The sequence below is a fragment of the Hemitrygon akajei genome, chromosome 7 (genome assembly GCF_048418815.1).
Source record: "Hemitrygon akajei chromosome 7, sHemAka1.3, whole genome shotgun sequence".
NCBI lineage: Eukaryota > Metazoa > Chordata > Chondrichthyes > Myliobatiformes > Dasyatidae > Hemitrygon > Hemitrygon akajei.
The window spans coordinates 15,544,533-15,560,990 of record NC_133130.1 but is presented as its reverse complement, the minus strand read 5'-3'; the positions used below and the strand labels follow the sequence as shown (position 1 = coordinate 15,560,990).

The window sequence follows — 16,458 nt, the reverse complement described above, 5'->3', positions numbered from 1 at the left end:
CAACTCATCTATGTTGACCTCGGTGCCCACCAAGGGAGTCCCACTTGCTCTCCATGGCCCCTATCCCTCCAAATCCATCCCATCTCTGTACTTACCCAAGTATCTTTTAAATGCTGATATTATTCTGCCTCATCCACCTCTGCAGGCGGCTAAATCCATGTATGTACCACTGGTTGTAACAGTTGCCCCTCAGATCCCTTTTAAACCTTTCACCTCTCCCCTAAAACTATGCCCTCTGTTTTCTTTTTAAGTTCCCCTTCTTTGGATCCTCTAAGGGGACCACAACATTGTCATAGGGTTTGGAGCCATGTGTGCTTCAATGACCCAGAGAGCTATGTTGGCTGGAGTCAGGGCTTTATGCTCTGGCTCTTGGTAGGGTCATCCATGCCAAACAGGTCAAAGGGTAGAGGTCAGACTAATCATGGTCCAGTTTCATGGTTCAGCTCAGGGCTAACAACCCTGACAGGTAAAACAAAATTGCTACGGAAAGAACAATGAAGATTCTCTCTATATCTGAATGCAACAGTATTCCTGAGTCTCCACCTGGATCTTGTATGACTGATAGTAGTGAAAACTGAGAAGAGGCTATTGGGAGGGTAAAGGAAACCCCGGACACCACCAGAGGTGAAGGAACTTCACTGTTGCCCTGAATGCCGGTGGCATAATGGGCATTTTTTTCCCCTGGATAAAAGATAGTGTGATTCACAATACCTGTCATGGTTTAATGCACATCTATGCTCAAAACATTGGGGTTTGATCTTCCTGTAGCCAAGTGATCAGATTACAGCCACACTGACTGAAAGCTCAGTCAGGATGTGAGTTCAAATCCCACTTGGGCCAATTTGCGAACCTGAGTTTACCTTATTGAAAAGTTAAATAAGTCAGGAGATGAAAAGGTGATCATTCAATAAAGATGGCTTTGGTCTTCTCTGAATAGGTTCAGGTGACCGTGGAGCTGGGTGACTCCTTTGAGTTTACCACGGGGCCAAGTGAGGATACGGCACTGAACAGCCAGAGTGGGTCCGTGAGGACACAGGAAGCCCACGTGTTCTACTTCCCCGTCACACCAAAGGCTCTCGGAAAGGTTCCTATCACAGTGAAGGCCAGGACTGCAGTTGCATTTGATGCTGTCACCAAGCATATTCTAGTGAAGGTAAGATTTCGATTTAGTTCTGAGTCCTGATCCAGGATCCAAAATATCTACTGTTCATCTTGATGACGGAGTGTATTGTGGTTTAAAGGACCATGTATGAGTGTGGGCGAGAGGGAGGAACAGGACTTGTTTTGTTGTTTGCTGTGCTCTGTTGTGTAGTGTTCTGTTAAGTATTGTGGGCAGGTTATGTCGGCGCCGGGATGTGTGATGACGCTTGTGGTTTATCCCCAGCACACCCTTGGGTGACACACACAAAACGCTGGAGGATCTCAGCCATCCTGGCGAAGGGGCTCGGCCCAAAACATTAACTGCTTATTCAATCCATAGATGCTGTCAGGCCTGCTGAGTTCCTCCAGCATTTTGTGTGTGTGGCTTGGACTTCCAGCATCTGCAGAGTCGCTGGTGCTTTTGACACCCTTGGGTGTTAATACAAACAATGCATGTGTACAATGTATGTTTAGATGTACATGCAATAATAAATCTGAACATTGATCTTGATGCCAATTTATACCAGATGGCTCTCTCTTGTCCGTATCATGCCATTCTCTTCATATTCACACATCTATCTAAAAGCCTTTCAAACTCCACCAATCTGCCTATCTGGTTAAACCATTCCAAGCACCTACCACCTCAGCATAAAAAACATGTTCCTCACGTCACGGTTCAAGAACAGCTGTTATATTTCTATCAAACCCTGGTTAGACACTTGAAATGTAAGACCATAAGACAGAGGGGCAGAATTAGGCCATTCAGCCCATCGAGACTGCTCCACCATTCTATCGTGGCTGATCCTGGATCCTATTCAACCCCCTTACACCTGCCTTCTCTCCATATCCTTTGATGCCTGGATTGATCAGGGAACTATGAATTTCTGCCCCCGGACTTTGCCTGTGGCAGAGTGTTCCACAGATTCACCACTATCAAAAATCCTCCTGACCTCTGTTCTAAAAGGTCACCCCTCAATTTTAAGGCTGTGCCTTCTAATTCTGGATACCCCCACCATAGGAAACATCGTCTCCACTTCCACCCTATCTAGTCCTTTCAATATTTGGTAGGTTTCAATGAGATTCCCCACATTCTTCTAAGTGCCAGAGAGCACAGGCTCAAAGCTGCCAAACGGACCTGGCTAGAGTCCTCTAGTACTGCTGCCATGCTCTTCACTTCCCTACCCTTCTGAGCTACAGGGCCAGACTCAGTGCCAGAGGCATGGCCACTGTTGCTTCCCCAGGTGGTTCCCCCCCAACAGTACTCAAAATGGAGCACTTATTGTTGAGGGGGACGGCCACAGGAGTGCTTTCCACTATCTGACATTCTCCCTCCCTGTCTCCTATGGCCTTGGAGTAACTGCTTTCCTGTAGCTCCTGTCTCACTACCTCAGTTTCCCTATGAAGGTGAAAATCATCGAGCTGCAGCCCCAGTTCCCTAACATGGTCTCTAAGGAGAGAGATCGTGATAGCACAGATGTGACCACTGGGGAGGCTAGTAGTCTCCCAGAAATCCCACAGCAGACACCCAGAACAGAACACTGGCCCTGCAGACATGCTCCCTATTCTCTCAAGAGTTAGATAAAAAAGTGAAATAAGAAAGAAGGAATTAACTTACCTTGCCTTCACCGGTTCTCGCCAAAGCCCTGTTGAGTCGAAGCCTCACCACTCTGACTCAGACCACTCCAACCAATGACCGTCCCACGATGACTGCTCTGCTAGACAGTACTCCTCTTTATGGAGACTGGGTTTTTAAAGCTCTTCACTGGTCTTGCACGGAAATGTTTGTAGCATCCGTGCCCCCAATTTACCCCCGTTCGCCTAGGGTGAACCGCCGTCGCCCCGCCAACAGTGCAATACTTCGGTGTAAATACGGTGTAATGCCCCCCCCCCCAGTACAATCTTGCAACACAAATATCAGACAATACTCCAAAGGCGAGTAAATAATTGCAACTTTATAGTTATTTCTTAGTGATGGGTTAGTAGAAACAGATAACCTAAAGGCACCAGGTCAGTAAGTTTATCAGTTTGTGCATGTAATATTTGAATACATTGGAGCTCACACCTCCGGTTCCATCCACAATGATCTTCCAAGCCTTCAGCCACCATCCAAACCACCGACATCCAGTATCCGCTGCCCTGGAACCGCTGTCCGCTCCTCACACGTCCGTCCTCCTCGCTTGCCTCCCAAAAAAGACCACAAACTCCTGCTCAGCTCACACATACAAAATAGCAGAACAATTGTCCATTGGTTATTTCCCCCCTTATCTGCAATCATATCCCAAGCTACAGAAACCCATTACAGCATTAAGTAATATTACAGAGAAGCCATTTCATTATAACAATACAGAGAAGCCATTTTGTTAGCCTGAACAGTTACCACAGTTAATAGTACTGACAGCCCTACACATTTCTCCTACATCTGCACAATACTCCAATCAATTGAATTGTGTTCTAGCCGCCTCATTATAGGAAGCTTTAGAGAGGGTGCAGAGGAGATTTAACAGGATGCTGCCTTGATTTTGAGGAAAGATTGATTGAGCTAAGGCTTTTCTCTTTGGAGTGAAGGATGAGAGGTGACTTGATAGAGGTGTACAAGATGATAAGAGGCAGAGATCGAGTGGAGAGACTTTTTACCGGGTCAGAAGTGCTATTACAATGGGGCATAATCTTTAGCGACTGGAGGAACATTTAAGGGAGTGGATGTCAGAGTTAAGTTTTTTAAACAGTGAGTGGTGATTGAAAGGAGTGGTGATTGCCAGGGGTGGTTGTAGAGGCAGATACAGAAGGGGCATTTAAGAAATTCTTAGAAATTTTTACATGGATGATAGCAAAATGGAGGGTTATGTAGGAGGGAAGGGTTAGATTGATCTTAGAGTAGGTTAAAATGATGGAAGAAAATTGTGGCTGAAGAGTCTATATTGTTTTGTAACGTTCTATGTTCTATGTTGCAACTTCCCCTTCTAATCTTCAAATCAAATCAAATCAAGTTTAATTATCATTCAACATTATCATTATCATTCATTATCATACAGCTAATGAAACAGTGTTTCTCCGTGGCCAAGGTGCAAAGCAAGTAAAATAGCACGTTAAAGATAGTGAGAAAGGAAGCATATTTACGTGAAAAAACATTAAAAAAAAAATTCTAAGACCCTCAGTGACATGTCCCATCATTGATGGTACAGTCTCCTGGCAGTGGGCAGATGCACGCAATCCAGCTTGTCATCCCACCACTCGAACACGGGAGGGTAGCTCTGACCGGAAAGGCCAGCCATTGCTGAGTGTGGATACCATGCTGTACTGCCTCTGGCGTTTCCTTACCTGGTCTGCAGCAGTGGGCAAGCCTGCGGCTCGAGGCCTAGTCCTCGCTACAGCCAAGGCCACACAGCTCCCACATCACCAGACAAGGGCAACAGGCCTGCGGCAACTTGCATCGTCATTGTCCAACAGATTTCAAGTGATTTCGGTTATACCGCGTGCTGCCTCCGTACACCAACTCCGACGCTTCTCACTAGCAGGAAGCAACAGAGTCTGCAGCCAGGTCAGTTCGTCCATACCCAAACCGGCTCCTCTGACATCCTGACTGACTTCTCTGACGTCCTGATTGGCTTCTTTACCGCCATCCCAGCTGGCCCCTTTGACACCTGGGCTGGCTCTGCCACTGGCAGCAGTCCAGCGAGTCTGATCAACGAGCTGCTCACTGATGAGTAGCCCTGTAGTTCTTGGAGCAGAATTGTCTTGCAATCATAATAAACACATTTAACAAAGTAAAAAAGCACCTTTGGTTGGCCCCCCGAGAGGCTGCTGCATGTGAATGCATCGCCATCTTACCAGAAATCCAGTGGGTAACCCTTAAAAGCATATCCCCTGATGTTTGTCATTTCTTTCCTGGGGGAAAAAATCTGATGTCTACCCATTCTAAGCCTCTCATAATTTTTATAATCTCAATCAGGCCTCCCCTCAGGCTCTGATGCTCCGGGAGAACAACTCAAGTTTGTCCAAAATCAGGCCTCCCTTCTGCCTCCAACACTCCAACCTCCAAGCTTGTCCAACCTTCCCTTATAGCTCCTTGTAGTTCACATCTCCTTGGAATGGCAGCCCCCCCAGGGCCTGTGAAGATTTTGCATCCAAGTCTTTGAAGGGGATTTGAACCACTGACCGTAGGATTCAGAGAGAGGAGTGTTACCCACTGGGCCACAGTTACCGTGATGTAAGAGCCTCACTGAAGCCAGCTGAACATGATGAAACATCCAGTATTTGGAATCCTAGCAACACAGTTGGACCCGCTGGGGTTTACCTAAAGGTGCGGCAGTGAGAAGGTTGAATTAGTTCAGATGTTACAAATGTGTTACAGATGATGCATGGCCCAGATCTCTAAAAATCTGGGAGCTCTCCCTGCAATGCAGGCATAAGGGGATTGTTTAACTTGGACCACGAGTGTCGGGCTGGATTTAAACTTAAAAAAAGCCTCAAGCAAGCTGAGCAATTAGGGATATTCCTGTCAGCCACATCAGTGGATATGTGGGAAAGGCATGCGGCAGAAGATAGCTGGTGTAACTATTTCGAAGCAGGGCCTGATAAATTATGTGTGAAGCCTCTGAAGGGAACATGGCTGAGGAGAAAAAGGGATGTAGAACAGCAATGGGGAGGGGAGAGGTGAAGAAATTTAGAAATACAGGATTACGGTGCAGAAGAACTCAGAAAATAGAACAATACAGCACAATACAGGCCCTTTGACAATAGACAATAGGTGCAGGAGTAGGCCATTCGGCCCTTTGAGCCAGTACTTCCATTCACTGTGATCATGGCTGATCATCCACAATCAGTACCCCGTTCCTGCCTTCTCCCCACAATTGACCCACAATGTTGCGCTGATCTTTAAGCTATTCCAAGATAAGTCTAACCCATCACTCCCATGTAAACCTCATTTTTTTTCCTTCATCCAAGTGCCTGTATAAGAGCCTCTTAAATGTCCCTTATCTATCTGCTTCTACCACCACCCCGGCAGGGTATACCACAGCACCCTCTGTGTAAAAAATCCACTTCTGACATCCCTCCAATCAAAGTTGGGGTGTGCTGGACTTTATTAGTCGAGGGATTGAGTTGAAGAGCTGTGAGATAATGTTGCAGCTCTAGAAAACACTGGTTAGACGGTGCTTGGAATATTATCCTGATGAAGGGTCTCGGCCTGATATGTCAACTGTTTATTCTTTTCCGGAGATGCTGCCTGATCTGCTGAGTACGTCAATCATTTTGTATGTATTGCTTTGGGTTTCCTGCATCTGCAGAAGCTCTTGTGCCTTGGAATATTGTGCTCAATTCTGGTCACCCATTTTAGGAAGGATGTGGAAGCTTTAGGGAGAATGCTGAGGAGCTTCACCACGATGCTGCCTAGATTAGAGAACATGTCTTATGAGGAAAGGTTGATTAAGCTCATTGGTGTGAAAGAGGATAAGAGGTGACTTAATAGATATGTAGAATATGATAAGAGACATATATTGAGTGGACAGCCAGATACTTTTTCCCCCAGGGTGAAAAAGGCTGATGGAAGGGGGCATAATTTTAACGTGATTGGAGGAGAGTATGGCTTTGTCAGAGGTCGGGATTTTACCCAGAGTGTCAGGTGCCTGAAGAGTGCTGCCAGGGTGGTAGAGGGAGATAGACAATAGACAATAGGTGCAGAAGTAGACCATTCGGCCCTTCGAGCCTGCACCGCCATTCTGAGATCACGGCTGATCATCTACTATCAATAACCGGTTCCTGCCTTGTCCCCATATCCCTTGATTCCCCTATCCATAAGATACCTATCTAGCTCCTTCTTGAAAGCATCCAGAGAATTGGCCTCCACTGCCTTCCGAGGCAGTGCATTCCAGACCCCCACAACTCTCTGGGAGAAGAAGTTTTTCCTTAACTCTGTCCTAAATGACCTACCCCTTATTCTCAAACCATGCCCTCTGGTACTGGACTCTCCCAGCATCTGGAACATATTTCCTGCCTCTATCTTGTCCAATCCCTTAATAATCTTATATGTTGCAATCAGATCCCCTCTCAATCTCCTTAATTCCAGCGTGTACAAGCCCAGTCTCTCTAACCTCTCTGAGTAAGACAGTCCGGACATCCCAGGATACATTAGGGATATTTAAGTGACTCATGGATGAAAGAAAAATGGAGAGTTATGTGGGAGGGAAGGGTTAGAAGAACAATATTGTTGGCCACGGAGCCTGCACTGAGCTGTCCTGTTCTATGTTGAAATCTTATGACTCCATCTAAGTAGGGACCCATCCTGAATGGAAATGTCAAATTCTCAATAGCTTTAAGGTTGTTGGGGGCAGGAGGGTGGTGAGGGTGAATTTTAAAGCAAGTTTATGAGGCACTTTTTTTCACACAAGGAGAATAGAGAGAGCTTTGAATTTGTTCCTACATGTGATGGTGAAAGGACATACAATGATAATGTTTAAGAGACATCTCACCAGGCACGTGAGCGGGCAGAAAATCAAGGGATATATAGTAGGCCATATTCAGGCAGATGCTAGAACTCTGCACAAAATGCTGGAGGAACTCAGCAGGTCAAGCAGTATCATTTTTGGGGAAGAACTAACAGGCTGAGACCTTTCATCAGGAATGGAAGCCAGAATAAGAAGGTGAGAGGAGGTAAAGGAGGACAAGCTGGCTTTTTGTATGTGTTGCTCTGGGTTTCCAGCATCGGTAAAATGTCTTGTGCTTGGGGTTAGATAGATTGGCATCACGGGGGCTGAAGGGATTGTCCCTCTGATGGAGAGTACTGTATTCAATGTCCTATGTGAAGCAAATGGCCTCTTACAGGACTTACGTTTCTGTGAATTTCATATGCATCCCAATTTACATAATCAGGAAAGCTTTCTGAGGAGGCTGAAGAGAGCTGGACTCTGCACATCCATACTCATGGCCTTCTAGAGATGCATTGTAGAGAGCGTCCTAACAGGCTGCATCTCTGCTTGGTGCAGAAACCGTACTGCAGCGGACAGTAAGGCTCCGCAGCGGGTAGTCAAAACTGCCCAATACATCCCCGGCACCAGCCTACCCACCTTCACGGTACCAGAAAGGTGCCAGAAAAGGGCCTGTAACATCATGAAAGATCCCAGCCTGCTGATGGACTGTTTATCCCACTCCCATCAGGGAGGAGGCTATATAGCATCCACACCACGACCACCAGACTCAAAAAACAGTTACTTTGCCCAGGGAGTAAGGCTGACCAACACCTCCACCCATTAACCCACCTCTCCACACCCCCAACCACCACTACTTAATAATTTCCTGTCAGAGTCAATTTATGTATACACTCCTGTGCCTAGTGTCACTTTATAGAGGTACAGTCAGTCTGTGTATATAAGCTACAGTATATTATATATTTACATGATTTGTGATTTTAATTATTATTCTTTTTTTTATCTTATTGTGTTTTTTGTGCTGCATCAGATTTGGAGTAACAATTACTTCATTCTCCTTTACACTTGTGTATTGGAAATGACATTAAACAATCTTGAATCTTTATTTGCTCTATGATTTGCCTCGAAACCAAAGGCCATCATTAGTTCATGGACCTTTAATGTAGTTCTGATCACCTTCCCACAGGAAAGCTATCAGTAAGATTGAACGAGTGCAGAGAAAACTTTCAAGGATATTGCCAGGACTTGAGGACCTGAGTTATTGGGTAAGGTTGAAGAGGTTAAGACCTTATTCTCTGGAGCATAGGGAAATGACGGAAGACTTGATAGAGGTATACAAAATTACGAGGGGTATAGATTGGGTAAATGCAAGCAAGCTTTTTCCACTGAGGTTGGGTGAGACCGAAACTAGAAATCATGGGTTAAGGTTGAAAGGTGAAATATTTAAAGGGAAACATGAAAGGGAACTTCTTCACTCAGAGGGTGGTGAGAGTGTTGAACGAGCTGCCAGCAGAAGTGGTGGATGTGGGTTTGATTACAACATTTAAGAGAAGTACATGGATAGGAGGGGTACTATTGTATACTGATGCTTTTGATGCCCAGAGGTTCTTCGGAAGTCAAGGATGAGGCATAAAACCTATTGCTAAGCAATTTCATTGAGTGTTCCATGAAGAAAGAATGAACAAAATAAGACATTGGAAAAAGCAGTCATGATCGTCTTATACTCAGACCAACCTATAAAAGCCAGATTTAAATGGTGTGACACTTGATACTGAAAACTAGGGCGTTTCTGGAAAAAATACAGAAGCAAATGTAATTACTGCAAAAATTTACCGAACAATTTCATGTATATACACTGAGTGGCCAATCAATTGTTGTATGTTAGAGATGCACTTCTGCACATCACTATTGTTATTTGAGCTTCTGTTGCCTTTCTGTCAGCTTGAACATTCTCCTCTGACCTCTCTCATTAACAAGGCGATTTCACCCACGGATCTACTGCTCACTGGATGAATATTATTTCTGTTTATTGCACCATTCTCTGTAAATCTCAAGAGACTGTTAGACCATAAGACAAAGGAGCAGAAGTCGGCCATTCGGCCCATCGAGTCTGCTCCGCCATTTCATCATGAGCTGATCCAATCTCCCCTTTAGTCCCATTCCCCCGCCTTCTCACCATAACCTTTGATGCCCTGACTACTCAGATACCTATCAATCTCTGCCTTAAATACACCCAATGACTTGGCCTCCACTGCTGCCCGTGGCAACAAATTCCATAGATTCACCATCCTCTGGCTAAAATTTTTTTTCCTATCTCTGTTCTGAATGGGCGCCCTGCAATCCTCAAATCATGTCCTCTCGTACTAGACTCCCCCACCATGGGAAACAACTTTGCCACATCCACTCTGTCCATGCCTTTCAACATTCAAAATGTTTCTATGAGGTCCCCCCTCATTCTTCTAAACTCCAAGGAGTACAGTCCAAAAGTGGTTAAGCATTCCTCACACGTTAACCCTCTCATTCCCAGAATCATTCTAGTGAATCTTCTCTGAACCCTCCCCAACATCAGCACATCCTTTCTTAAATAAGGAGCCCAAAATTGCACACAGTACTCCAAGTGAGGTCTTACCAGTGCCTTATAGAGCCTCAACATCACATCCCTGCTCCTATACTCTATTCCTCTGGAAATGAATGCCAACATTGCATTTGCCTTCTTCACCACCGACTCAACCTGGAGGTTAATCTTAAGGGTATCCTGTACAAGGACTCCCAAGTCTCGTTGCATCTCAGAACTTTGAATTCTCTCCCCATTTAAATAATAGTCGGCCCGTTTATTTCTTCTACCAAAGTGCATGACCGTACACTTTCTGACATTGTAATTCATTTGCCACTTCTTTGCCCTTTCCCCCAATCTAAGTCTCTCTGCAGACTCTCTGTTTCCTCAGCACTACCAGCCTCTCCACCTGTCTTTGTATCGTCAGCGAACTTAGCCACAAAGCCATCTATTCCATAATCCACACATGATTACGTAATTAGTCATAATCCACACATGTTGCGCATGAAAATCCCAGAAGATGAGCAGTTTCTGAGATACTCAAACCACCCTCCATGTCAACAACAACCATTCCATGTTCAAAGTCACTTAGACTACCTTTTGTCCCCGTTCGGATGTCTGGTCTGAACAACAACTGAACCTCTTGACCATGTCAGCATGCTTTTGTACATTGAGTTGCTGCCACATGATTGGCTGATTAGATATTTGCATTAACAAGCGTACAGGTGTACCTTATAAAGAGACCACTGAGTGTAGTTGATTATATAAAGTTACAAACAAGCTCAGGAAAGTTAAACTACAAGAAAAGTAACAATTCTACACCTCAATGCACCATTATGGAGGCCTATGGTCCGGGTGTGTATTGCTGGGGGTAGGCAGAAGTAGATGGACTGAAGAGCCTGTTTCTGTGCTGTGGTTCTTTATGACTCTTTGAGCCTATTGGAGATTCCCATACTGTGATGTGTGTGAGGATGTGTAACACTGTGCTTGCTTCTCTCTGTCTCAAGGCTGAAGGGATACAGCAGTCATTCTCCAAGGCCCACCTCATCGTGGTGGAAGACAACGATCAGCTCTGGACCAAGGAAGTGCAGTTCAACTTTCCCCTGAACGTCGTGAAAGGCAGCGAGAGGGCTTATGTCACTGTGATTGGTAAGGAGACAACAGCCTGCCCGTCTTCACCAGTGAGCTGCCTGTTCCAGCATAACTGACCTTACGAAATATCAGTTTCCACTCAAAACATGTAACTGGATTTCACCCTTCAGTAAGCTTTCTGCTACAACGCAGAACCATAGCATTTAGAATGGGACAGGACATGAGCAGCCACTGCAGCCAACAATATCATGTTAAGCTAATTAAACTTCATTTTTACTTCATTCCCACCCACCCACCTTCTTCACTAAGAGGGTCGTGAGAATGTGGAACAAGCTGCCAGCACAGGTGGCACACACAAGCTCAATTTCAACATTTAAGAGACTTTTGGATAGGGCATGGATGGTAGGGGTATGGAGGGCTATGTTCCTGGTGTAAGTCAATAGGAGTAGGCAGTTTAAAGGGGTTGGCATGAGCTAGATGGGCTGAAAGTACTGTTTCTATACTGTACTTTTCTATGACTCTATGACTCATCTATTCACATGCTAGTGTGAGCTACTCCCATCCCCCCAAACCTTTTCTGGTTTCTTCCCCCTTCCTCTCCAGTCCTGATGAAAGGTCTTGGCCAGAAGCATCGACTGTTTATTCCTCTCCATAGATGCTGCCTGACCTGCTGAGTTCCTCCAGCATTTTGTGTGTGTTGCTCTGGATTTCCAGCATCTGCAGAATCTCATGTATTACACACCTAGCTAAAACGATGCCTTTTACCTACACAAATGCCCATGTCTTGCACTGCACGTTCAGGTGCCAATCTAAGAGTTTCTTAAGTGCCTCTGTTTTATTAGCTTTCAGCACCAGCCTGGTATCACATTCCAGGCACCCACCATCCACACTACGGTAACAGGTCCTTCCAGCCCAACGAGCCAACACCGCCCAATTATGCCCGTGCAACCAATGAACCCCCTCCAAGACGACCACTATCTTGTTGTGATTTGGAGGCTTGAATACTTCACTGACCCAATGAGCTATGTTGGCTGGAGTCAGGGCTTTATACTTCGGCTCTTGGCAGGGTCAAAAGGTAGCGGACAGTCTAAGAGTGGCCCATCTGTCCTCCAGGTTTAGGGTTTCAGCTCAGGGCTAACAAACCTGACTGGTTAAACAAAATTGTTACGGAAGTAGCAGTGAAGAATCATTCGACATCTGAGTGTGGTGGTATTCCTGAGTCTCCACCCCGGACTTGCATGATTGACTGTAACGATAGCCGAGATGAAGTTACTGACGTGATGAAGGAAGTTCTGAACACCACCAAAGAGGGAGGACCTTCATTGTTGCCCTAAATGCCAGCAGCGTAAGACCAATCAAACTCCTAAGCCGTGTGTCTTCAGAATGTTGGAGAAACTGGAGCACCCGGAGGAAACCCACGCGGTCACAGGGAGAAGGTACAAACTCCTTACATACAGAGATGGGAATTGAACACGCGGGTGTAACTGGGCGTCGCAGGCTCGTTGGACGGATGGGTCTATGACAGTGCTGTATCTCTAAATAAAATAACTACGTTGACAAGCTTGTCTTGCATAGTGTTCAGATCGTTACGCAGTGCATTGAGGTAGAACAAGGTAAAACAGTGTCAAAGGCAGAAAGGTTCAAAGGTTCATTTTATTATCAAAGTATGTATGCAAAATAGAACTCTGAGATTTGTCTTCTCCAGAGAGCCATGAAACAGAGAAAACTATAGAAGCAATTGAAAGAAAGACTTCAATCCCCCCCCCCACACGAAAAGAAAAAGAAACAAAAACTCGCAAGCTCCAAACTCCCCCGTCCCCTCCCTCGCACAAAAACTAACAGGAGAAGAAAACTAACGCGACAAGAATACCAAACCCCAAGCTCTCAGTCCGCTATTTGGCAACAAGAAATAATGGGCGAGAACTCAAAAAAAACACACAGAAGTGGAAGATGCCAATATGAAGTACGAATGGTTTGAACTACAATCTAATCCGTAAATCTCAGAATTTCAATAACAGCTTCAAAAGCGTCAGGACCCAGCAGGTCCTCTGAGGGCAGTGACTCGAATCAGTGGCCCCTCCGAGGGCAACGACTCGAACAACTGTCCTTCTGAGGGAAGCAACTCGAAACAGCGGCCCCTCCGAATGAAGCGATTTGAACCAGCAACCCTTCCGAGGGCAGCAACTCAAACCAGTGGCCCCTCTGAGGGCAGCAAATGGAACCCAGAGGCCCCTGCAAGAACCACTTGCTCTCCTCTGCATTTGACTCCATGTTTCAATCATCCTCAACACTTTAATCGGGAAGAGATGAGGTCTATCGTGGCCCCTCTTCTCAGCTGTGAGCTTCTCCTCTTGGTAGCTCATGCTTGCATTTCTCTCTCAGCGTTTCTTCAGGACAGCAGAATGCTAGCTCACTCGATTGAACTTCAGACTATAAGTCACAGGCTGCAACCGTTTCAAAAACAAAATGAAGATAACAAGAATAAGTAGAAAAACTGAAATGATTGACTCTCTGGAAGATGTTGCCAGAGGAACCGCTGTGCGCTGGCATGTGGATGAAATTAAACTGGAGGGCTATGTGGGAAGGAGGGGTCCAATTGATTTTGGAGCAGATTAAAGATTAGCTTTATCTATCATACATACATCAAAACATACTGTGAAATGTGTTGTTTGCTTCAAATCAAATCAGTGAAGATTGTGCTGAGCAGCCTGCGAGAGATGCCACACTTCCAACGCCAACATGACAGCCTACAGCTCCCTAGCCCTAACTCTACATCTTTGGAAGGTGGGAGGAAACTGGAAGAAGACCACATGATCACAGGGACAATGTACCGACAGCAGTGGGAATCAAACTTAGATTTTACAGCTGGTGCTGTAAAGCATTGTGCTAACCTCTACACTAACTTGCCGTGCTGAGGTTAAAGGGCCAAAGGGCCTGTGCTGTGCTGTGCTGTTCTTTAACAATACAGAATGAAGTGTAACAGCTACAGAGAAAGTGCAATGCAGGTAGATTATAGGATCTTTGATTATGATAGCTGCATTATCAAGGCGGCATTACAGGTGGTGGGGTGGAGGTACGGCTCCACCAAAGGAGGTGTAAGACACTCCTTCCATCTGCTAGCCTTCAGGTCACCCTTGGACAAGGTGTAGCACTTACTTAGTCCCCAGATCAGGGTCACATGAATCGATGGAAGCAGGTGGTGCACATCACATGTCCTGGTTATGCGATCACTGATGCCAGGCAGAGAAACTCTGAAGATTATTGATAATGGCTGAGGTCTTGTAAAGACACAGCCCAGAAGAAGGCAAAGGCAAACATTTCTGTAGAAACAGTTGCCGAGAACGATCATGTTTGCCCACGTCATGTGACATGGAACTTAATGCAGTTGGTTACCAAGGCAGTGAGAAGTACTGACAAGGGTTCATAGAGGAGAGGCTGGCTTCCATGATACGCTGAGCGTGCCTACAACCCTCTGCAGTTTGTTTGTGGTCACAGGTGGAGTAGTTGTCATACCAAGCGCTGATGCCTCCAGACAGGATGCATCAATATCGTGCGTCAGTGGATCTAGGTAGGAGTGGAATGCTGCCAACGCAGTCACCCCTGACACCTCTAGAGTTTGATACTTCGGAGGGAATTTAGAATCTGTGCAATGGAAAGATTGAATAGGTTAGGTCTTTATTCCTTGGAACGTAGAAAATTGAGAGGAGATTTGATAGAAATATACAAAATTATGAAGGATATAGATAGGGTAAATGCAAACAGGCTTTTTCCACTGAGATTGAGTGGGACTACAACTAGAAGTCATGGGTTAAGAGTGAAACATACACATCACCGATGATCTCATGTGGTCTAGACATACTGGTTGTGTGGTGAAAAAAGCACAACAACGCCTTTCACCTCAGACGGTTGAAGAAGTTTGGCATGAGTCCCCAGCTGCTAAGGACTTTCTACAGGGGGACAGTTGAGAGCATCCTGACTGGCTGTGTCACTGCCTGGTATGGGAACTGTACTTGCCCTCAATCGCAGGACTCTGCAGAGAGTGGTGCAGACATCACAGCGCATCTGTAGATGTGAACTTCCCACTATTCAGGAAATTTACAGAGACAGGTGTGTAAAAAAAGCCCGAAGGATCATTGGGGACCCGAGTCACCCCAACCACAAGCTGTTCCAGCTGCTACCATCCAGGAAACGGTACCGCAGCATAAAAGCCAGGACCAACAGGCTCCGGGACAGCTTCTTCCACCAGGCCATCAGACTGATTAATTCATGCTGATAAAATAGTATTTCTATGCTATATTGACTGTCCTGTTTTACATACTATTTATTACAAATTACTATAAATTGCACATTCAGACGGAGACATAACATAAATAATTTTACTCCTCGTGTGTGAAGGATGTAAGAAATAAAATCAATTAAATTCAATTCAAAGGTGAAAAGTTTAAAGGAAACATGGGGGGGGGGGGGGGAGACTTCTTCAGTCAGAGTGTTGTGAGAGTGGGAAACAAGCAGCCAGTATGTGAGCTCGATTTCAATGTTTAAGAGAAGTTTGGATAGGTACATGGATGGTAGGGGTATGGAGGGCTATGATCCCTGTGCAGGTCAATGGGAGTAGGCAGTTTAAATGGTTGGGCATGGGCTGGATGGGCCGAAGGGCCTGTTTCTGTGCACTACTTCTCTATGATTCTATGACTCTAAGTGACAGATTGGATACAGCATAGAGAAGTGTGGGGTTATCTACTTTGAGAGGAATAATAATGCTATGTATTTCTTTACAATTGGGCACAAATTCAAAAATCAGAGGTGCAAAGGGACTTAGGAGTCTTAGGTCAGCATTCCTTTAGGGTAAACTCCGAGACTGAGTCAGTGGTAAGGAAAGCAAACACAATGTTAACATTCATTCCAAGAGGACTAGAATATAAAAGCATATAATGCTGAGAGTCAAACTATAGTTGGAGTATTGTGAGCCATTTTGTGTCAACAAGCAATGCAGTCAGAAATATGTTGTGCTGGGGGCAGTTTCGCAAGTGTCACCATGCTTCTGGCAACAACATACTAACCCTAACCAGTACACCTCTGGGACGTGGCATGAAACTGGAGCATCTGGAGGAAACGCACGTTGTCACGGGGAGAAAGAGCAAACAGCGGCAGGAATTGAACCCTGATTGCTGATCGCTGCTGCTGTAAAGCGATGCGCTAACCGCTGAACTACTGTGCCGGCCACAAAGTTGCGTAAGGTGGAGGGCAGGT

The 16,458-nt window shown here is 45.5% G+C and overlaps 1 protein-coding gene across 1 annotated transcript in view; it reads left to right on the top strand.

Annotated features, from left to right (window-relative positions):
• cd109 (CD109 molecule) overlaps positions 1-16,458 on the top strand; it is a 247,971-nt gene that overhangs the window by 153,913 nt on the left and 77,600 nt on the right. The window contains exons 21-22 of the mRNA XM_073050423.1: positions 938-1,153; positions 11,124-11,265. Of these exons, the coding sequence (XP_072906524.1) occupies positions 938-1,153; positions 11,124-11,265 (358 nt within the window). The remainder of the gene's footprint in view (positions 1-937; positions 1,154-11,123; positions 11,266-16,458) is intronic.